Here is a 19,231-nt window from a genome sequence, read left to right as displayed (position 1 = left end):
TGTAAAGAAAGAGAGATTTGAAGACAGAGTTACGGAATGATATGAAAGTGGAGAGGTTAAAGCAACGAATAGAGACAATGCGCTAATTTGAGAGATACAAGGAAGCGAGAATCAGAGATGCAGATAAAACCATATAACGATAGCGAGAGGAAAAAAACCAGATGAATCTCGCATTTAGACCACGGGATTCTTCCATCATGGTAGGCGGTATTGTGTGGTGGAGCGCTAATCTGCGTGTTGAAAAAAGAAATAAATTGACATCACACAATCATAGTTTTTGTTAGCGAAGGCAAAGATAAATAATAGAGCTCTCTACACAAGGCAAGGAGCAAGTACAGAGTCTAACCCGTGTGCATTGAGACGTATGTTAAATGGTCCATCCTCTTCATCACCGTCTTCGTCCTCATCTGCTCTCAGGTCGTCGTTGCTGTACCATGACTTCAGCATCATTAACACCTCAACACTCTCTGTCGTGAGCCTCGATCGCCAATAGTTGATTACTCGGCGACCCTCTGAAAACTGGACATTTGTTTAAAAATGCTGTTGAGATATATTAGATCATATATATGTTCCTATTATTCTATCACTCTCTATCGTTCTCTCACTTTTTTAATCTTACCCGGTGGCAACACCTTATTGGATCAAGTTCAATTAGATAAAAACAGGCCAACCAGATCACCAGTCACACTGTTGTATCAACTTCATTGATCGGATCATCTTATGGATCATTTGATCAGTCCACTAGATTGGTCATATATCAATCACACTGTTCTATTTCTCGTTTTATCTGGGATAAATTCTCCACAGAAGACCTCCCCCTCTGACACGATTAAATGAATCCCCAACCGCAAGGAAGGGACAGGTAGATATCAGAAGAAGAAGAAATATTATAAATGCCCAAAAAATAACGAAGAGAGGTGCAAGGCAAATAGAGAATATTTATATGTATATAAGGTCAGAGGATATGGAAGAGAGGCATAGGAGAGATTTGAGAAAATATGGGAGAGAGAATTGTAAGAAAGTGAGAAATAAGAATCTATTTTAAAAATTAAAAGCTCAAAGTGAGTGACAAATAAATAGACTGATATGAGAGAGAAATTATAAAAGAGTTTTAAATATGAAAGCCCAAAGAGAGACTTTAATCAGCACCAAATCCTCAGCACAAAACCCTCTAGAAGATCCACAAATATGAAAACCCAAAACAAAACAGAGCCCGTGAAGGTAGACAAACAAACAGAGAAAGAGAGAGAAATCGGATAGCATACCTTCAAAACAGAGGGAGAGACACAATTTAAAAGAGGAAGAGAGAGAGATTGGAGAGAAATGGGTGAATACACATAAAAAGCAAAGTGCGAAACCCAAAATCCCAGTGGGAGATTCATAAATTAAAAACCCAAAGATGGTAGAAAGAGAGGTACAGAGAGAGAGACACAATTTAAAAGAGAAAGAGAGAGAGAAAAAGAGAGAGGGGAGAGAAATGGGTAAATACTCATGCACAGCAAAGTGCAAAACCCAAAATCCCAGTGGGGGATTCGTAAATTTAAAAACCCAAAGAAGGTAGAGAGAGAGAGGTACACAGGGAGAGACACAATTTAAAAAAGTAAGAGAGAGAGAAAGAGAGAGGAAGAGAGGCGCATGAGCACATGGAGTGTGAGAAATAGAGGGCGACTTGGATAGTTTGATCTCTCGTACTCAACCTTAAATCAATAGTTTCATCTCACTTTACAATGGCCCAGAGGACATTGCAAATTCCTACAGGATTCGATCGACAAGTCTTTATTTTCTTCATCAATTCTCCTTTCCAGGATGACTATGACAATGAAAAACTAGTTTCATCATCGTTCCTACGTTAAAACTCACTCAGACGACGAAAGAAGATGATGAAATCAGAAATCGTCACCATCACGCAAGCCACAGACGATGTTGATGACGATTATGACGACTTTGTCGGATGAAGCTGAACATAAGGGGGAAAAAGAAAGAGGCAGAAATCTAACAAATGACTCGCAGGAACGGCAGAGGAAGTCAAATTTCCTAGAGAATAATCACCGCAGTTCCAACTTCCAAGCAAATGCATCGATTCAAAAAGCTAAAACCAGACATACAAGATAGATTTTTCCCGCAATCAAAAGCGAGGATACCTTAAAATGTCGGGAAGCTCCGTGATTGAGTGAGCAGAGAGCAGAGAGAGGCGAGAATAGAGAGTAGAGAGAATGAGAGAGAGACTCGATAGAGCTTTCTACAGGCCGTCGTCGAGTTAGAGGCGCATTAGAGGCGTGTCCACAGGCATGTCGAGACTCAAGAGAGCTTGAGAGAAGGAGAAAATGAGGTAGAATGGGGAGGCAAAGCGGAAGCATTCTTTCTAAGTTCTAAGTTTGTTAATTTGTATAAAATATTTTACAAATACATTCGCACAAATCGCACAAAGCGAACCGCACACGAGCGTGTGCGAAGTTCTGTTTGTTTCCAGATTTGTTCTGTTCGGAAATCCGAACAGAACGAACAATTTGCTCAAGTTCGCACCAATCGAACAGAACGACCATGTCTACGCGCAGGTGAAGGCGTCCCCACTGTCCATGGGTGACAAAACAAAATCGACGATGCGAGGAGGAGCCTCCGTAAAACCACGAAGGACCTCCAAAAACAGTAAAACTGCACGAATTCAAGACAAAACAACTTGACGCGAGTGCGATTTAAACCTGGTAGGGGAAGTTTGGGTTCTTAACGTCGGCTCGGGCTCCGCATAGTGGCTGACGATGAGCTGGTGCGTTCCGGACAAGATGATCCTCCATCAGAGAGAGAGGGGGGGAGAAAGAGCGAAGGAGAGAGAGAGAGAGAGAGCAGGGGAGAGGGATAGGGGGAGAGAGGGAGAGACGGAGAGAGGGGGGGAGGAGAGAGAGGGAGAGAGAGATAGACAGATGACTAATGCGAATGACGGATAGCCCTCCGTTTAGTCATCTGTCCGTCTAGGGATTGTCCATCCGATATCTGTCCGATATCCGGTATCGGACATTCGATATCCAAGAAAAAATGGGACGGTGTCTGATATCAGATATCGGATATCTGACGATATCCTTCCAATAAGTGAATACGGATATCGAATGGGTAAGGATGAGACGGATATCGGATACCAGATATTGGATTTCGATATCCAGATATCGGATTCAGTGTCAACAGAAAAAAATCAATATTCATAATCATTATAGGTACTTATGCTAACAATGCCATGTGTTTTTAACATGTATTCTACCTTGTTTAATATATAGACCTTAAACTTTTGATTTTTTTCCATATGGGATAACAGGATTCGGAGTTTAACACTAACTAAGAATCCTATTGTCCCATATGGAAGAGTACAGAAATTCTGAGCTGTATATATGAAACGAGGTAGGATATACATTAAATAATCTAATAATTTTATAATAAATAATTACTATATTATTAGCCCATAATACGTGTAACATATTTTGAAAATATATATATATTTAACATATAGTTTACTCGTTCAATAAATACAGTTCAAAATTTTCTAATTTCTTCCATATGGGACAAGAGGATTCGGAGTTTAATGTTAAATTCTGAATCCTGTAATTCCATATGGAAAGAAAAAAATGTTCGGGCTGCATATATTAAACGAGCTACAGAGCAAATTAGAAAGCTCTATGCTTACCCGCTGGCCCACGTAAATCTTCTCCGACCGTTGCACTATGATGATTTCATTATATTGTATACCACATTCTAAGTTGGATATCGAAATCCGATATCCAACTCTGATATCTGATATCGTCATCCTCCTCGAGAGAAGGAGGCAGATGACGACATCGGGACGGATACTAATATCAGATATCGGTACTGTAGCAACCGATATCCGATATCCGATATCCTTATCCGATATCCGGATATCGGAAAATAGGGATACCGAAAATTTGATTTTCGGTACCCAGTACAGCATCCTCCCGATTCCGTAATCCGATACTGGTATCGGACGGGCGATCCGTACGTCCCTTGCTCCGGACGATGACGGATGACAATTTTAGAATGGACAAATGATGAAACGTCATCCATCCTACAGCTCTAAGGGGAGCGAGATATAGGGAGAGAGGTAGAGTGGGAGAGAGAGTGGATGTGGTAGAGAGAGTGGGAGAGGCAGAGAGAGGAGAGGCACAGAGAGAGGGAGAGGGAGTGGGAGAGGTACAGAGAGAGGGAGAGGGAGTGGGAGAGGTAGAGACAGAGCCAGAGAGGGAGAGAGAGAGTGAGAGAGGGGGAGGGAGGGGGAGGGAGGGATAGAAAGAGAGAAAATAGAGAGGGGGGGGGAGGGGGAGAGGGAATGGAGGGAGGGGCGGGGGGAGAGAGGGAGAGGGAGGGAGGGAGAGAGGGAGAGAGGGAGTGAGAGTGGGAGAGGTAGAGCGAGAGTGTGCGTGTGAGAGAGGGTGACAGAGGGGGAGGGAGGAAGAGAATGGGTGAGCGAGAGAGGGGAAAGGGAGAAAGAGAATAGAGAGGGGGGGGAGCGAGAGAGGGAGACAGAGGGGGAGGGAGGGAGAGAATGGGTGAGCGAGAGAGGGGAAAGGGAGAAAGAGAATAGAGAGGGGGGGGAGCGAGAGAGGGTGACAGAGGGGGAGGGAGGGAGAGAATGGGTGAGCGAGAGAGGGGAAAGGGAGAAAGAGAACAGAGAGAGGGGGGAAGCGAGAGAGAAAGAGGGAGAGAGGGTGAGAGAGGGGGAAGGAGTTAGAGAAGGGGTGAGAGAGAGAGAGGGGGAGGGAGAGAGGGGGACAGAGGGGGAGGGAGGAAGAGAACGGGTGAGAGAGGGAGAGGGGGGAGGGAGAGAGAGAGGGGGAGGGAGGGAGAGAGCGGGTGAGAGAGAGAGGGGGGGGGGGAGAGAGAGGAGGAGGGAGGGAGAGAGCGGGTGAGAGAGAGAGGGGGGGAGGGAGGGAGAGAGGAGGAGGGAGGGAGAGAGCGGGTGATAGAGAGAGAAGCGGGGAGGAAGAAAGAGAGCGGGTGATAGAGAGAGAAGGGGGGAGGAAGAAGAGAGCGAGAGGAATAGAGACATTTTCGGGCCAATGGAATCTAAGCAGATAGAAAGATTTATATAAAACTGACAGAACGTACAGTAAACGGCAAGAAGATCTACTTTGTGATGTAACATCTTCTCAGCAGATCACACGCCGAAGCCCTGGTTTTAAACGTGGGCAACTGTCACAGGGCATCACGCGTCCAAAATCAATCGGCCTTGAAATCAATAGAAATAAAAGATTAATTTAAGGCGGTATAAAGAGCCAGCTTCATAAGCACGTTTAAAATACTTATATATCATCTGGACGAAAGTAGCAACTAATATCATGCTGCATGTTAGATAATCCTAGAGGTGTCTCCTTAAGCCTTCAAAGGTTATAAGAACAAACTCCCATTTCGCAACCAATAGTAAGAAAGGAGAGAGAAACAAAGACCAAAAAAGCAACAAAAGTAGGCTTGTTGTCCGGACGAAAAGGGGACTGAATGGACTTCATTTCTTTGGGATTAGTCATCAACATTTTATTTCTTCCGGAACATTTGATTTCATTTCATCATCATTCATCATCGTGACAACTCCATCATGAGTCCCATTTCGTGATTGTTACAAAAGGTAAAGCAATCCTCAAGAGAAAAGTAAAGCAATAATAAGAGAAGAAAATATATCATCCCCACTGGATCTGTCCTTTCTCCCCAAGAGACCAGGGCAATACAGAGGAGAACGCAACCGACAGCGACGTGACAACAAAGAGGAAGTAGAACTCCAGCTACCCTTTGCAAACATGGCTCGGATTATGGAGAAGCAAGGCCATTCGTTGCAAATCGTAATGACAGCCCACGCAGGAATCGCGAGAAGATCTAGATTCAGACGTAGCATCGCAGAAACTCATTTTAAACGTGGGATGACTATCACATGTAGGATAAAATCGAGCAGCATTGTATCAAAACCTAGCAGCTTGTGATCTGCATTAAAGGTGAGCTGTAGAGCCAGCTCACAGTCACGTTGAGAGGACTCAGATTCCTAAGAGTGTCATCCAGAATATGTGAACTTCTGCGGCGCCACGTGTCAGAAACGAGCTCCCATTTTCTAACCAATCGGAAAAAGTTTTGTGATGGAGTATAAGAATATCCGTCCGACAGAGAATAGCAGACAAGCTAGAGTGAGTAAGATCTGAAAAGACATCATCCCATGTCGCTCTTTCCTTTCTTCCCCCGAGAGATGATAAGCAGCGAAGTGGGGAACGCAAACGAGAGCGACGGGTCCTCAGGTTTGCCCGCGCGCCCGGAGGCCTACGTGGACAACAACGGGGAGCTCGATCTGCTGCTACCACTTGCAAACGTGGGTCGGATTATGAAGAAGATCTTGCCGCCAAACGCCAAGGTCTCGCAGGAAGCGAAGGAGACCATGCAAGAGTCCGCCACCGAGTTCGTCCGGTTCGTGACCAGCGAGGCCGCGACCAAGTGCATGAAAGAGGACCGGAAGACGATCAACGGTGATGATATTTGCTGGGCTCTCGAGAATGTTGGGTTAAACAACTACGCCTCGGCTTCCAGGAGGTACCTTCAGAAGTATAGAGACGACGAGCTTGCGAGGCTGGTCGCCTCCCAGGGCGGTCCCGCTGACGAAGAGTATCATACGCTTCGGTTATTCGAAGGAAGCAAGGTCAGAAATTAGGAAAATCCTACCTGCTCCCTCTTTGATATTTTCTTTTTTGTGGCTTCTTGCCGGATGATGCATGACTCGTAAATCAGCATTGATCTCTTCAGGGCGATCATACGTACTTTTAAATGAACAAAATATGACCTGTTTTTTAGGAACTAGGCTCTTAGAAATGTAAAGAGCATCTCAATTGGTGCGGCCGCTGTGATGGGTATCCCCATTAACAAGATGCACATTTTCTTCCTTTATTCTTGTCTTTGAACGAGTTGGAGACACCGACCTTGTTGGGGGTGATTTGCATCCCGTAGGGGAGGAAGCATCATTTCAGACTAGACATTACGTTCATGCCGTAATTTCTCTGTCTTTATTTATCAATTCGGCCAAAATATTTGATGGGTAACTTTCAGCAATGGTTTTTCGGTGGGTTCACAATTTCCTTTTATGGTTCGTTGGAGCTCTGGAAATGCAGAGTTTGTTGCTTACCAAGTTTGTAGTCGTTGACTTTTTCAAAGTAGATGAACAATTTGGTGTGCTGTACAAATGATAAATATTCTACAGGATTATTTCGAAGGAAACAAGGTCAGAAAGAAGGAAAGTGTCATCCCTTCTCTCTTTGATTTTGTGGTCAACATGCATGTTTTAGCTATTGAGCATATAAATAACTGTAGGGATAAGGCCGTAAAAAATGTAAAGAAGTCGTGCCCATCACAGAGAAGTATTAACGTGGTCTTTTCTTCTGTCCTCGGAAGGATTTCTTTGATGTGCTGGTGATCGGCCTCATCAATATATACGATGTTTTCCCATTCTTCTTCTTGTGATATAATTGTGGTGGTTTGCTTCCTCTTGGAAAACTAGGCATCATTAAGGGCCATATTCTTTTCTACTTAACCTATCAATTCGAAGTGTAAATTTCAATAATCTTCTTTCGGTGGGTTCACGTATTTAATCGGTTGGGTTGAGACTTGCCTTTGATTCACTAAAGTTATTCAATTAAAGAGTTTGCCGATAACGTAACTTGAAATCAATGATTTATTTTTTTGGTACATGAGCCACACGTTGTACTGTCCAGATGATGAATAGCCTGCAGAATGAATTATAAGCATCAAGATTCTGTGTTGACGACTCAAATTGACAAAGAAAATATACGCGAAGATCAACAAATCGTCCTCATCAATCAGAGGCTCCAACAAAAAAAAATTAGATAAAAACATGAGCAAGAGTTTAGATGTCTAAATTTTTTTGTTGACGGTGGAGTTTCATTTTTTTACTCGTTCCGGGAATAACAGTGTGTTACTTTTGAACTTTGCACAATCATATCTATCAAACAGGCATTTCGTGTTGGAAAGTATTGGAAAGCTAAACTGAATTTGTCATTCCATCGACAAAGATAGATGTACTTTAGGATGAAAATAAATTCCCGATCAAAACCATTTTCTACTGTCATAAGCTCATGGTCTTTTATAAATCTGTAATTTCCAATGGCTAGCCTTACCTAATTATTTTTTTACTGTATTGCACCACATGAAATTTTAGAGGTTCCAAAGCCCTTTCCTGCCTAAGAGATAATAATTCCGTAAACAAATGGCAAAATTTCTGCGTTTTTCTCTTGTCCGTAAACAGAAACATGAAGCACTGTACAGATTATTGTGTAAAAAAAAGGCAATCTTTAACTGCATTTTGGATTTATTTCCTATCCCAGGTTTCCTTTCCTCTGAGTGAGTTGTTTTCCACTTTTTTTAATGAAACAGGAAACCTCGATTAATAGACGATAAAGTTAGAGGAATTGCGGTGATGCTGGCGCAAGACACGAAACCGAAGGTTATCCATTGGCCTAACACAGGATTGCTTCCTCATTCGTCATTATTTTCTATAATCGCAGATTTCATGGATGCTATTTACCTGATGCACCTTTCCATCATTTATTGTTAAATTTCGACTCGAGTAAAGATAGACTTTAAGAACCATACCGCCCAATCGGCCTCTATACCATCAATGATTTTCCAAATGCATACAAAGTTCCCTTATGAAATGTAGTGTCTTCATGGTTGCCTTTGGACATTCCCTTGGATGGAAAACCCAATATGCTATGAAAGTACCAACGTTGCCGTGCAGTTTCAGTTAATATGGAGTGATGCGTTTAAAATTGTGCAGGTAATTTTTCGTAAAATCTTATTCTTAGTACAGGTAACGTCTCTTCTGCAACTCAAAAGCTGCATTTGAAGATAGACGGATGATTGATCTCACGGGGAGTCCTTAAATTATTTTAAGGACATTTGAGGATAGAAATGTAAGGGCATTTGAGGATAGACGGATATTTTGTTTGCATGATTGTTGTTTCTAGTGACAGGATCAATCTTAGAAATGTCTGGATGCCTATTGAATTGCGCAGGGGAGTTGAATTATTTCTAGTACAGATTTTTTGTAACCCTGCCATGATCTTGAAGAGGCTCGGAGTATATGTGAACTGAAACCAAATTTTGGGAAGATGTTTGGAAATATATAGCAAATGAAATCCAGAGGAGACGCTTCACCTGATTGCATATCTCTTACAGGATGTATTATCCCTTTTTTCTGTACAAATGGCTTCTTCATACAATTTAACGACTAATTCTAAGCAACGAGTCGGTCGAATACTTTTTTCAGAGGAGATGAAATCGGCCACTATTTTGGGAAATTCTAGAAAAGGCAGTCTTAATAGCAATGTAATCGCCCGTTAAATATTTCCAGGTATTTCTACCAAGTCCTTAGCCCGGGGACAAGGATCCGTAAGAAACAAAACCTTCTTTAGTCAGCAAAATACGACAACACCAATGCTCTGCCGCCCGATCTTTTCCCTGGGTTCGAATTGCCGACATCTCGAGTAAATTCTCGAGATTTGAACTCAATCAACAGGGTATGAGCAGAAGTAAAACCCAAAATCATATGAATAATCTTTTAATGCAGAGACGGACAACTGAAAGTTGCCACAACGCCGATCTTGTTGTTAAACTCTTGTCCCTTGCAATTAAATCGTGTATTCATCAGACGGCGGAAATTCGACCCTCGATGTGCAAGGTGGAGTTGGGCAGCATTTCAAAACGTCATAAGAACAAAAAAGGGACACTCTTTCTCACTCCCTTACATAAGTTGAACACACGAGATTCAAAAGAAAACATCAATAAAAATTGAGCACTGTAAGATGATCTTCTCCAACCAGAGAAGTGTGAAAAACAAATCTCTCTGGATCAAACTCAAAAGTAGAAGAAAAGAGCTCAAATGTGTCGTTTGATCGTGTTCTACGATGGCGTGCAGGATAGCAGAAGAAAATACCCTTCTCCTGAAAGCTGTCTTTCTCCTTTTTCCGCTTCAGGCGTCCTCCTTAAAACCTCGTTCTCTCCTTCCGCCCCAAGCAGGAGAGTGGCCTGGCTATTTGTTGGCTTAAACACGTGGACCAATGTGCCACGTGGGTCAACAGGTGGTGAGGAGTCAAATCGGTAAACAGGCTCAAGAAAGGGACGAGGCATACAAGCTAACGTATTGGCAAGGGGAGTCTTTTTTGGACACGGCTGCCCAACAGTATGCCAGAATGCATCTGTTGGATTGACAAATGAGTTCTCCAGGTAACCAGTAGGACTTAATTTGAGATTAAACCAGTAAAGAAGAAAGGTAGGCTGTTACAATTTGGCTAATATTCAATTGAAATCGAAACATTGATAGTTGGAAATGGAAAGATAGAGAGAGGGGCATAGGAAGGCAGGAAAGATAATATGAAAAACAGAGAGTTTGGATTACATCTAGATATGATGAAAAGTAGAGTGTTAGGGTTTAATCTATTTGGGGCTGTTAGGATTTAATCTATTACAACCATGTGTGTCGGGGACAGAATATTGAAGCCTAGAGTCCTGGTATACTCTTAATTCAGACACATGGGAACAGAGTGCCATGAAAGTTTTACAACAAATGGTCCCAGTTAGCAGCCTGGCCAGAAAAAAAACTTATAAATAGCACCACTGATACTGCTAACTGTTAAATGTTAATATCATATTTGTATATTATGAAGCTTAATATGATAAAATCTATCTTTCATTGATATTCTAATTGTTTCTATTTTCTAGTATGTCATGTAGTTTTCCTACGTCATTTCCATAATAAAATATATTTTCTCAGAGTAAATGTTTATAGAATTTCAACCCTCAGAATTAAAATGGAAATAAAAAAGATCTTTATATTGTTATGTTTTAAGTTTGGACTTGGCACATGCCATGGCCAGTCCATGGTTGTGACCAATGATGACCTTTCCAATCATTACAAAAAGTGCCATTATGACACAGTGATACATGATGCTGATAACACCCAAAATTTGGTATTTAATTCAAGTAATTAGTACATTTTATCTATTTAAAGGGTTTAAAATAGGGGTGTCATCGTATATTTGCATGTTAATTAATATTCCAAGTGAATTCTGATTTTTACCCTAATTTTTTTGTTATGGAATTTATTTAAGCTTGGAATAACTCTATTTAACTGGAAATAACAGGTTTAAAATTAATTTTAATGTTAATTAATATGAGGATTAATTACTAGATCTTTCTATAATTTTATTGATTTTTTTGGGAATTTATTCGAAGAGGAAATGCCTTTTTAAAATGAAAAAGAATATAATTATAGAGAAAATAGTAGTTTAAATCAATTTCTAAAGGGAAGACTTTTCTGAAATTTTGTTGCAAATATGCCCTTAAACAACTCTCGATTGTGCATTGCAGACATAAATATCCAATTAAAAATAGTTTGAGACTTTTCTATATTTTTTAGGGAAATATGGAGGAGAGAGAAAGCGGAGGGTATATGTACAATTACTTTTGAGCAACGTCTGTTTGTGAGGGCAAATTAAAGCAGGGACTTTTGAATAAAATGTCAAGAAATTGAGTTAGTGACATCACATGGCGAAATCACGACCTTCAGAGCGGAATGTAACATCTTTAATGCAGTCATCAGAATTACTTGTTTTAGGCGGTAAGTGCACCGCCCGTGCTGCACCTACAAAGCGCACACTCGGGAGGTGACGTGGCAACTTTTGAGTGGGTGAAGCTAGTAAAAACACAATGGTACGTGCGTTTTAAAATGTGTTTCTGTTGTTTTTACTTTCTCTTAATATCATGAAGGCGGTACTTGGTGTGCCAAGCAAGGAGGTGCCAAAAAGACTCCAAATTTTGCCTGCCAATTAGGAGGCAACACGTGATTGCATGTAAAATTTAAATAAATAAATATTGATCTAGTGGCCATAATTGGTCAATATTCATTTATTAATTACTCTTAATCCTGAAGTCAGATTGAGCTCAAAATTTATGGGCTTGTGATAGATAAATGCATGTATATTTCCATACATTTTAGATGTTTTGGTATTATTAAATTAGAATTTATCATGTTATCACCTGAATTAACTAAATATTTATGCACTAGCTATAAATTTTAATTTTTGCACATTATGGTTATTTTTTACCAAACTCCTTGACTTATTTGAATTCAAAGAATTGTAGTGCTGATGAGTTTTCGATAGTTTCACATGTGCAGAAATTTACAGGAATGAGAAGATGGTAACTCTTAAAGAATTGGAGATTTTTTTGGATCTTAGTGATTCTAGAAAGGGGCTTGAGAGGATCAAGTGGAGTTGTGGACCTTCAAAAGAGAAATCTGGGGAAGATGGGCCCTACTAGACCTGCCCATTGGGCTTTGATAACATAAAATTAGATCAATAAATTTATGCTTTTATACTTAACTTTTAACAAATACTGTTAGATTTGAACTAGCATTCTTCACCATTTAAGGATAAAATGATAGATTTATGATTTATTTTCCTAAGTTCTTTTTTTATATATTTTATTGATTTTTAAGACTTACCCTACTTGATTATGTATAGTCAAGTGGATTTCTCTCATCTTCTTGGAGTTTTATTTGATAAACAGGACTTAGGTAAATATAATGGTGAATTTAAGATACAAATGGGAGGAAATTAGAAATAAAATGGATGATGAGAGAAGGCCCAAAACACAAGAAGAACATTCTAGAAGTCCATTCAAACCTCTTTAAAGCTCATTGTGGAACTAACCAAAAATTTGAATTTGAATGATCTGTTTTCAAATATATCCAATGACTGGAAGTCATGGGTCTAGGCAGGAAATCATGAAATCCTAGCCCTCCAATCCCTTGGAATTATATCCAATGATTGGAAGAGTTAGGCCACTTCTATTTATTCACTTCTCCCATCCCTTTGTATCTTATCTTGGATTTCTGCTCCCAACTTCTTGGTGGAGGCCGAGTGCATCAGATTTATTTGATCCATTCTACAAGAGTGTGGGAGAGAGAGTTCAAAGTGACCAAGATTCTTGGAGAAAGAGCACCGCTTGGCCCTTGGGGGGCATGACAACAAGGTTCGTGTGATCTCCTGATGTTTTGATTTGAATTTTCTCAACATTTTATCTAGCCCATAGGATAGCCAAGACTTCAAGCTTTCAAATGCATCAAATGACACTCAAAAATTCATCCCGTAGCAAAAGTTACAGCGACATTGATCCACTAATTTTTTTCTGCAATTTCACAATGCGACATAAGGTTCTATTCATCTTTGAAGTTTTTCTTGCCCTAGAAAAATTCGTAACAATCATGATAAATTATTAGAAGTTATAGTAAACAACATGAAAAAATATTTTATTTATTAAAAATAGTTTTGACTAGTTTTCTATCATTTAGTTGATTTCTTCTTTACAAAATAGTTAAAAATCCAAAAATATATAAAATCACAAAACAAAGTTATTTAAAAATATATTTGAATTACAGTTTAATCTCTCATTACTTGCTTCTTGAGGATTCAACCCTTACCCTACTCTAAGCAAGGAAAATTTTATAAATATTGTTGCATAAATCAGCCCCTTAAACAATTTATTAAACCAAAATTCTGGCTCTAAAAAACTGTATAAAGAGAGAAGCTAGAGATTACAAGGGGAAGATTTTGACCAATAGAGAAAAAGAGGCAAAATGGCAAGAAAAGAGAATAGAAAATGCCCAAAGGGGTATTTTAGTAATTCTCTAAATATACAAATAGACTTTTTCTACATCATTTCCCCTCATCTAGACATGCTCTACCAAGTGGGTGGCCAGTAGGACTAGACATATTTCAGAATCCAGGTTGTTCAACCTACTTAATGTAAGTTTATTGAAGTTTTCTCTTAGTCTCATCTATTGTTTGCATTGAACAACGCCTGATTTTGGTGAAATATAAGGATGCATACTTGAGAGGAAGCATTGAGGGCTTAGTAAACTTGCATTGAGGTTTTAGGAATCTAGATTTAGATTTTCCCCGTCATTATCCATCCATTTACCCTTACCCTTACAATCCCGATGAGAGAGGCCATCCCATGGCCCTCTCATAACACCATCCCGCGATGCCCGTAGGCGGCCCATCACAGCCACCTACGTCGCCCGCACAGACCGCACCCGTCGATGCGGGTGCCGCCGGACCGCCCGGGCCATGTGAGTACACCTGAGCCCACCGTGGACACTAGCGGTCCCCACGTAGTTCCCCGCGGTCACTAGGTGTCTCCTCACTTATTGACAACGGGGACAGGGCGATGATGAGTTATCGTCACCACGAGAAGGCTCCCGTTGACGAGGCTACACCCCGGGCTACCGCCGCACGCGGCCAAGGAGCAGGACGTGGCCGAGGAAGACCGCGCCAACATCACCGAGCCTAGGAGGACCCGTTCGAGGAACAAAGGGCGTATCTCCGCACCATGGCCGCCATCACTGAGGGTGGTAGAGTAGGTGCTCACACGCCCGCTACCCCTTGTATCGACGCCGGCGCTCGTGGCTCAAGAACGAGCCCGCGACCCACCCCGAGTCACGCGTGATGCATGATGACTATGAAGCGGGATGACTAGGGGAGAAGGATGCAGGATCACGAGGGGAAACTAGGTACTAGGACGATATAATGTTGGGGTAGGATAAAACAGACCATGAATCACACGATTGAATTCGAGGATTTAAATCCGGTGAAAATAATGATGGTGCAGCCCCTTTCCTCGTCGAGGGCGGTAGTACTGTCTTACAACCACCGCGGTGAAACAAAGCACCAAGGTCAATAAATTTGAACGGATGATCACTAGAAGATTCAAAGGCCTATTAAGTCTAATCACTTGAAGATTAAAAATCCAAAACTGATCCGATGGCGGTGGATAAACACTCAAAGAATACTGGATGAAGAACACGATCACCAAAGAGTGCAGAAAGTACCTCGGCACTAGAGTAGTGTGTCGTGGCGATGTGGGAAATTCTCGATGTGTAATTTGGGGGGGCGGTTCACGTGCGCTTTGACAGGGTGTCACGGATCCAACTAAACAGTAAACGAGGCGCGTTGTTGCTGGACATAGGATCTGAAGCCCTGGATTTTGATTGCAGAGGTTGTGTGGGCACGCGGTTGTGAATGGCGACCGCGTGGGCTGGTGGTTGTGTGTCGTGGCCTGGGCGCAGGCGGCGACCAAGCGGAGGGCGTGCGCAACCGTGTGCGCTCGAGTGCAAATGGCGATTGAGAGCGCCAGGCGCGAGTGGCGGTCGTGGGCGCTCGGGCGAGGGTGGTAGCTGGGAGGTGGCCTGGGCGTGGGCGGCGATCAAGCACGGGGCGTGCACGCCCGTGCGAGTTGAGCGCGAGCGGCATTCGAGAGCGCACGGGCATAGGTAGCGGCCGTGGGCGCTCGAGCGAGGGCGGCAGCCGAGAGGTAGCCTGGGCGGGGGCAACAACCAAGCATGGGGTGTGGGCGGCCGTGCACACTCAAGCGCAAGTTGTGGCTGAGAGCGCACGGGTGCGAGAGGCAACCGTGTGTGCTCGAGCGAAGGTAGCGGCCGAGAGGCAACCTAGGAGATTCTTGCAATTGGCACAAGAAGGGTCGTTGACAGGAGCGCAGGCAGGTAGTTGAAGGTCTTCCCTCGATGGTGGCGGTGGTGGCAGGAGGCAGCAGTGGTGACTCGGGATGGACGATGGCTAGGGCAAACCTTTCTTTCTGAAGAAGAAACTTCAATTCAAAGAAACATTCACCAAGTGTTTTCTTACAACTTTGGCCTATATATAGGCCTTGGAAGCAATAGAAAATAAGAGAAAATAGACGATGTGTTGACATGTCACATCAAAGGGGAGTTTTGGATCTGACATTGACGATGCATCAAGAGATGGGATATCTCGTGTGGAGGTGGAGGCACGTCCAGTAGCGATGCACAGTTGTGGTCGCCACCAATTCTCCCGAGGTCAGAAGAACTTGACTCTGCCGAGTTGCCGTTACAAAGCTCTAGTGGGACTAGCAGATCCAGGCGAAGGTGAGTCAAGTCCTCTTCTGAGATCCACGCATCATCCGTTGATGGTTTGCCCTCCCAATGAACAAGAAACTTCTACATCACCCCCCCCGGTGAAAGTGATTATCTCATCCAGTATAGCCTCGATGTTCTCTTACCAGTCGAATAGGAATGAAGGAGGGGTGGACAAGTCAAACTTGCTCACTGAAAAGTTCATGGGTAGGGATGGTCATTAAATGAGAGAGATGGGGTTTTATATTCGACCAAGTCCGAAATATTAAAAGTGGTGCTTATCCCCCATGTAGAGGAGAGGGTATACCAACGGCATATGCATTTTCCCCAACTCGCTTGAGGAATGCGAACGGCCCAACACTATGGGCATGAAGCTTGGTAACCCGCATGGGAGAAAATATCTCTGGCCTTACCCTGAGAATCACCATGTCACCTTCATTAAACTCGCAAAAATGACGGTGTAAATCTGCGGTCTATTTGTATGATGCGTTGATATTCGTGATGCAATGATGAATGTCCTCATGCAGACTTCTAATATGATTTTCAAATGACTGACCATCGTCTGAGACTCTAGCATGCAGCAACATGGGTATTAAATCAGTAGGTTTACATGGTGGATGACCATGAAAAATTTCGAAAGGACTCATGCCAGTGGTACGGTTGATAGAAGCGTTATCGGCAAACTCCGCGTGAGGAATGACAGTGTCCCAAGATTTGTGGTTATCCCCAACCAATGATCATAATAGGTTGCCTAGGCTTCTATTAATGACTTCAGTTTGACTGTCAGTTTGGGGATTATAAGCCATTGAAAATTTGAGCTTAGTCTCCAAGAGGTGCCAAAGGGTCTTCCAAAAGTAGCTAGTAAATCTGACATCTCTGTCCAATACTATACTCTTTGGAAGACCATGCAAGCAGAAAACTTCATTAAAATAGATTTGGGCCACACGCGAGGCGTCAGAAGTTTTGGAACAAGCAATAAAGTGGGCCATTTTCTAAAAGCGATCGACAACTACCATGATGGAATCATGACGCTTATGAGTGCAGGGAACTCCTAGAACAAAGTCGATGCTTACATCATCCCAGGGTTTAAGAGGGAATGGTAAGGGAGTATAGAGACCCGTGTTTTGTTTTACCTGTCTAGCGATAGCACACACACGACATTGAGCTACAATATTTATTACATCTCGCTTTAGGGATGGCCAATAAAATTTATGCTCAAGGGTTGTAATTGTCTTATCTCACCCAAAGTGACCACTTAGGCCTCTAGCGTGTATCTTCCAAACGAGAAAGTCTCTAAGTGAAGTCTGTGGGATGCATAGCCGACGGTCGTAGAAAAGGAATCCGTTTTCTAGAATATAGTCCTTGGTTTTTAGATTAGGGTATTTTCCCAAGGACTAGATGATAGGCGCCAAGTCTGGACAATCTATGTAAAGATCCTTTATTTGGTCAAAGCCAATCACCTCGATTTTCATGACATTCAAAAGGTGAACTCATCTACTTCATGCATCAATGACTCTGTTCTCGACGCCTCTCTTATGTTTCAGGTTAAAAGTATATGATTGAATGTACTCAACCCATCGAACATGCCTAGGATTCAACTTCTGCTGGGAATGAAGATACTTTAATGCCTCTTGATCAAAATAGAAAACGAATTCTTTAGAGAGAAAATAGTGGCTCGAGTGACGTAGGGATTGAACAATGGCCTAAAATTCCTTATCATAAGTAGAATATTTGAGCTTGGCATCATTCAACCTTTCACTAAAAAATGAAATGGGATGATTCTCTTGACTCAAAACTCCTCCAATTCCTAACCTAGATGCATCACAAGCAATCTCAAATACTTTACTAAAATCTGGTAAGTGGAGGATTGGAGCTTGGGTCATCTTAATCTTTATATCCTCAATGGATTTCTGTGCTAACGTAGTCCACTCAAAATGGTCACCCTTTAGGCATTCATTCACAGGTGCCATAATAGTACTAAAGTTTGAGATGAAGCGCCGATAGAAAGTCGCTAAACCATGGAAACTATGAATATCATGAACACTCCTAGGAGTGGGCCATTGGGTTATGGCATCTATTTTAGCAGGGTCGACAGAAACACCTTGTGATAAGATAAATCCAAGGAATGAGCATTTCTTTGGATGGGCATACAATTGTTTGGCCTTTAAAACTTCACATACTAGGCGTAGGTGATGGACATGATCGTTCCTAGATTTACTATAAATGAGTATATCATCAAAGTAAACAACAAAGAAATCCCCAATGAATGGTCTAAGGATATGGTTCATCAATCGTTGAAAAGTACTGGGAGCATTCGACAATCCAAAAGGCATAACCTTCCACTCATATAAGCCATCCTTGATTTTAAATGCAGTCTTCCACTCATCTCCAAGACGGATTTGGACTTGATGATAATCACTCTTTAGATCAATTTTTGAGAAAATCACTGAACCAGCCATCATATCAAACATATCATCAATGCAAGGGATTGGAAATCTGTACTTAACGGTGATCTTATTAATGGCTTGACTATCAATACACATGCACCAACTGCCATCCTTTTTGAGAGCTAACAGTGCAGGGACGGCACATGGGCTAAGGCTCTCTTGGAAAAATCCCTTATCCAATAGTTTTTGGACTTGACATTGAAGCTCCTTATATTGTGTGGGATCCATACAATAGTGAGGAAGATTTGGTAAGGATGAACCGAGAATAAAATCAATGCCATGCTGAATATCATGCATAGGGGGTAGGGTGTTGGGTAAATCCTCGAGAAAGACACTCTGAAATTCAGCTATAATTTAGAGACCTCCGGTGGTGGTTGAGTGGAATTTTCTGGAGAATGACCAGGAATCATGGCTAGGCAGATGGACTGCTCACTATCTAATTCCTTTTGAAATTGACACTCGTTGAGGATACATAGACTTAATGACATAGATTTTGGTGTAGGTCTCTAAATTATAAGCATGTCATGGGTATAAGCATGCCATGTGATTTTCTTACCCTTATAAATGAACGAACAAGTGTTACTCCTACCAAAAATATGTACATCATTATCACAAAGCCAAGGATGACCAAGGATAATGCTTCCAACCTTCATGGGTAATACATCACACAATACCTCTTCCTCATATGATTGTACTTTGAGAGAAATGAGGCATTGATTCTTCACAGGGATCGATGTAGCATCGATCCATGATACATAATAGGGATGAGGATGATCAGTAACCCCAAACG

The 19,231-nt window shown here is 41.9% G+C and overlaps 1 protein-coding gene across 1 annotated transcript; it reads left to right on the top strand.

Moving 5' to 3' along the window:
• Positions 1 to 6,067: 6,067 nt before the first annotated feature.
• On the top strand, positions 6,068 to 8,753 carry LOC144716677 (nuclear transcription factor Y subunit B-4-like). Its single transcript, XM_078591884.1, has 2 exons — positions 6,068 to 6,670; positions 8,416 to 8,753. The coding sequence occupies exons 1-2, from the start codon at positions 6,197 to 6,199 to the stop codon at positions 8,437 to 8,439; spliced, it is 498 nt and encodes a 165-aa protein (XP_078448010.1). The 5' UTR covers positions 6,068 to 6,196; the 3' UTR covers positions 8,440 to 8,753.
• Positions 8,754 to 19,231: the final 10,478 nt, after the last annotated feature.

Source organism: Wolffia australiana, chromosome 1 (genome assembly GCF_029677425.1).
Source record: "Wolffia australiana isolate 7733 chromosome 1, ASM2967742v1".
Taxonomy (NCBI): domain Eukaryota; kingdom Viridiplantae; phylum Streptophyta; class Magnoliopsida; order Alismatales; family Araceae; genus Wolffia; species Wolffia australiana.
Note: the sequence above shows the minus strand (reverse complement) of the source record. Positions and strands in the feature narration are given on the sequence as shown.

Bases quoted from the DNA above. Each gene is read 5' to 3' on its own strand.
- LOC144716677 (XM_078591884.1), top strand. From the start codon at position 6,197: ATGTCGCTCTTTCCTTTCTTCCCCCGAGAGATGATAAGCAGCGAAGTG. The intron at 6,671-8,415 runs GTCAGAAATTAG...TTAATGAAACAG, and splicing joins GGTTATTCGAAGGAAGCAAG to GAAACCTCGATTAATAGACG.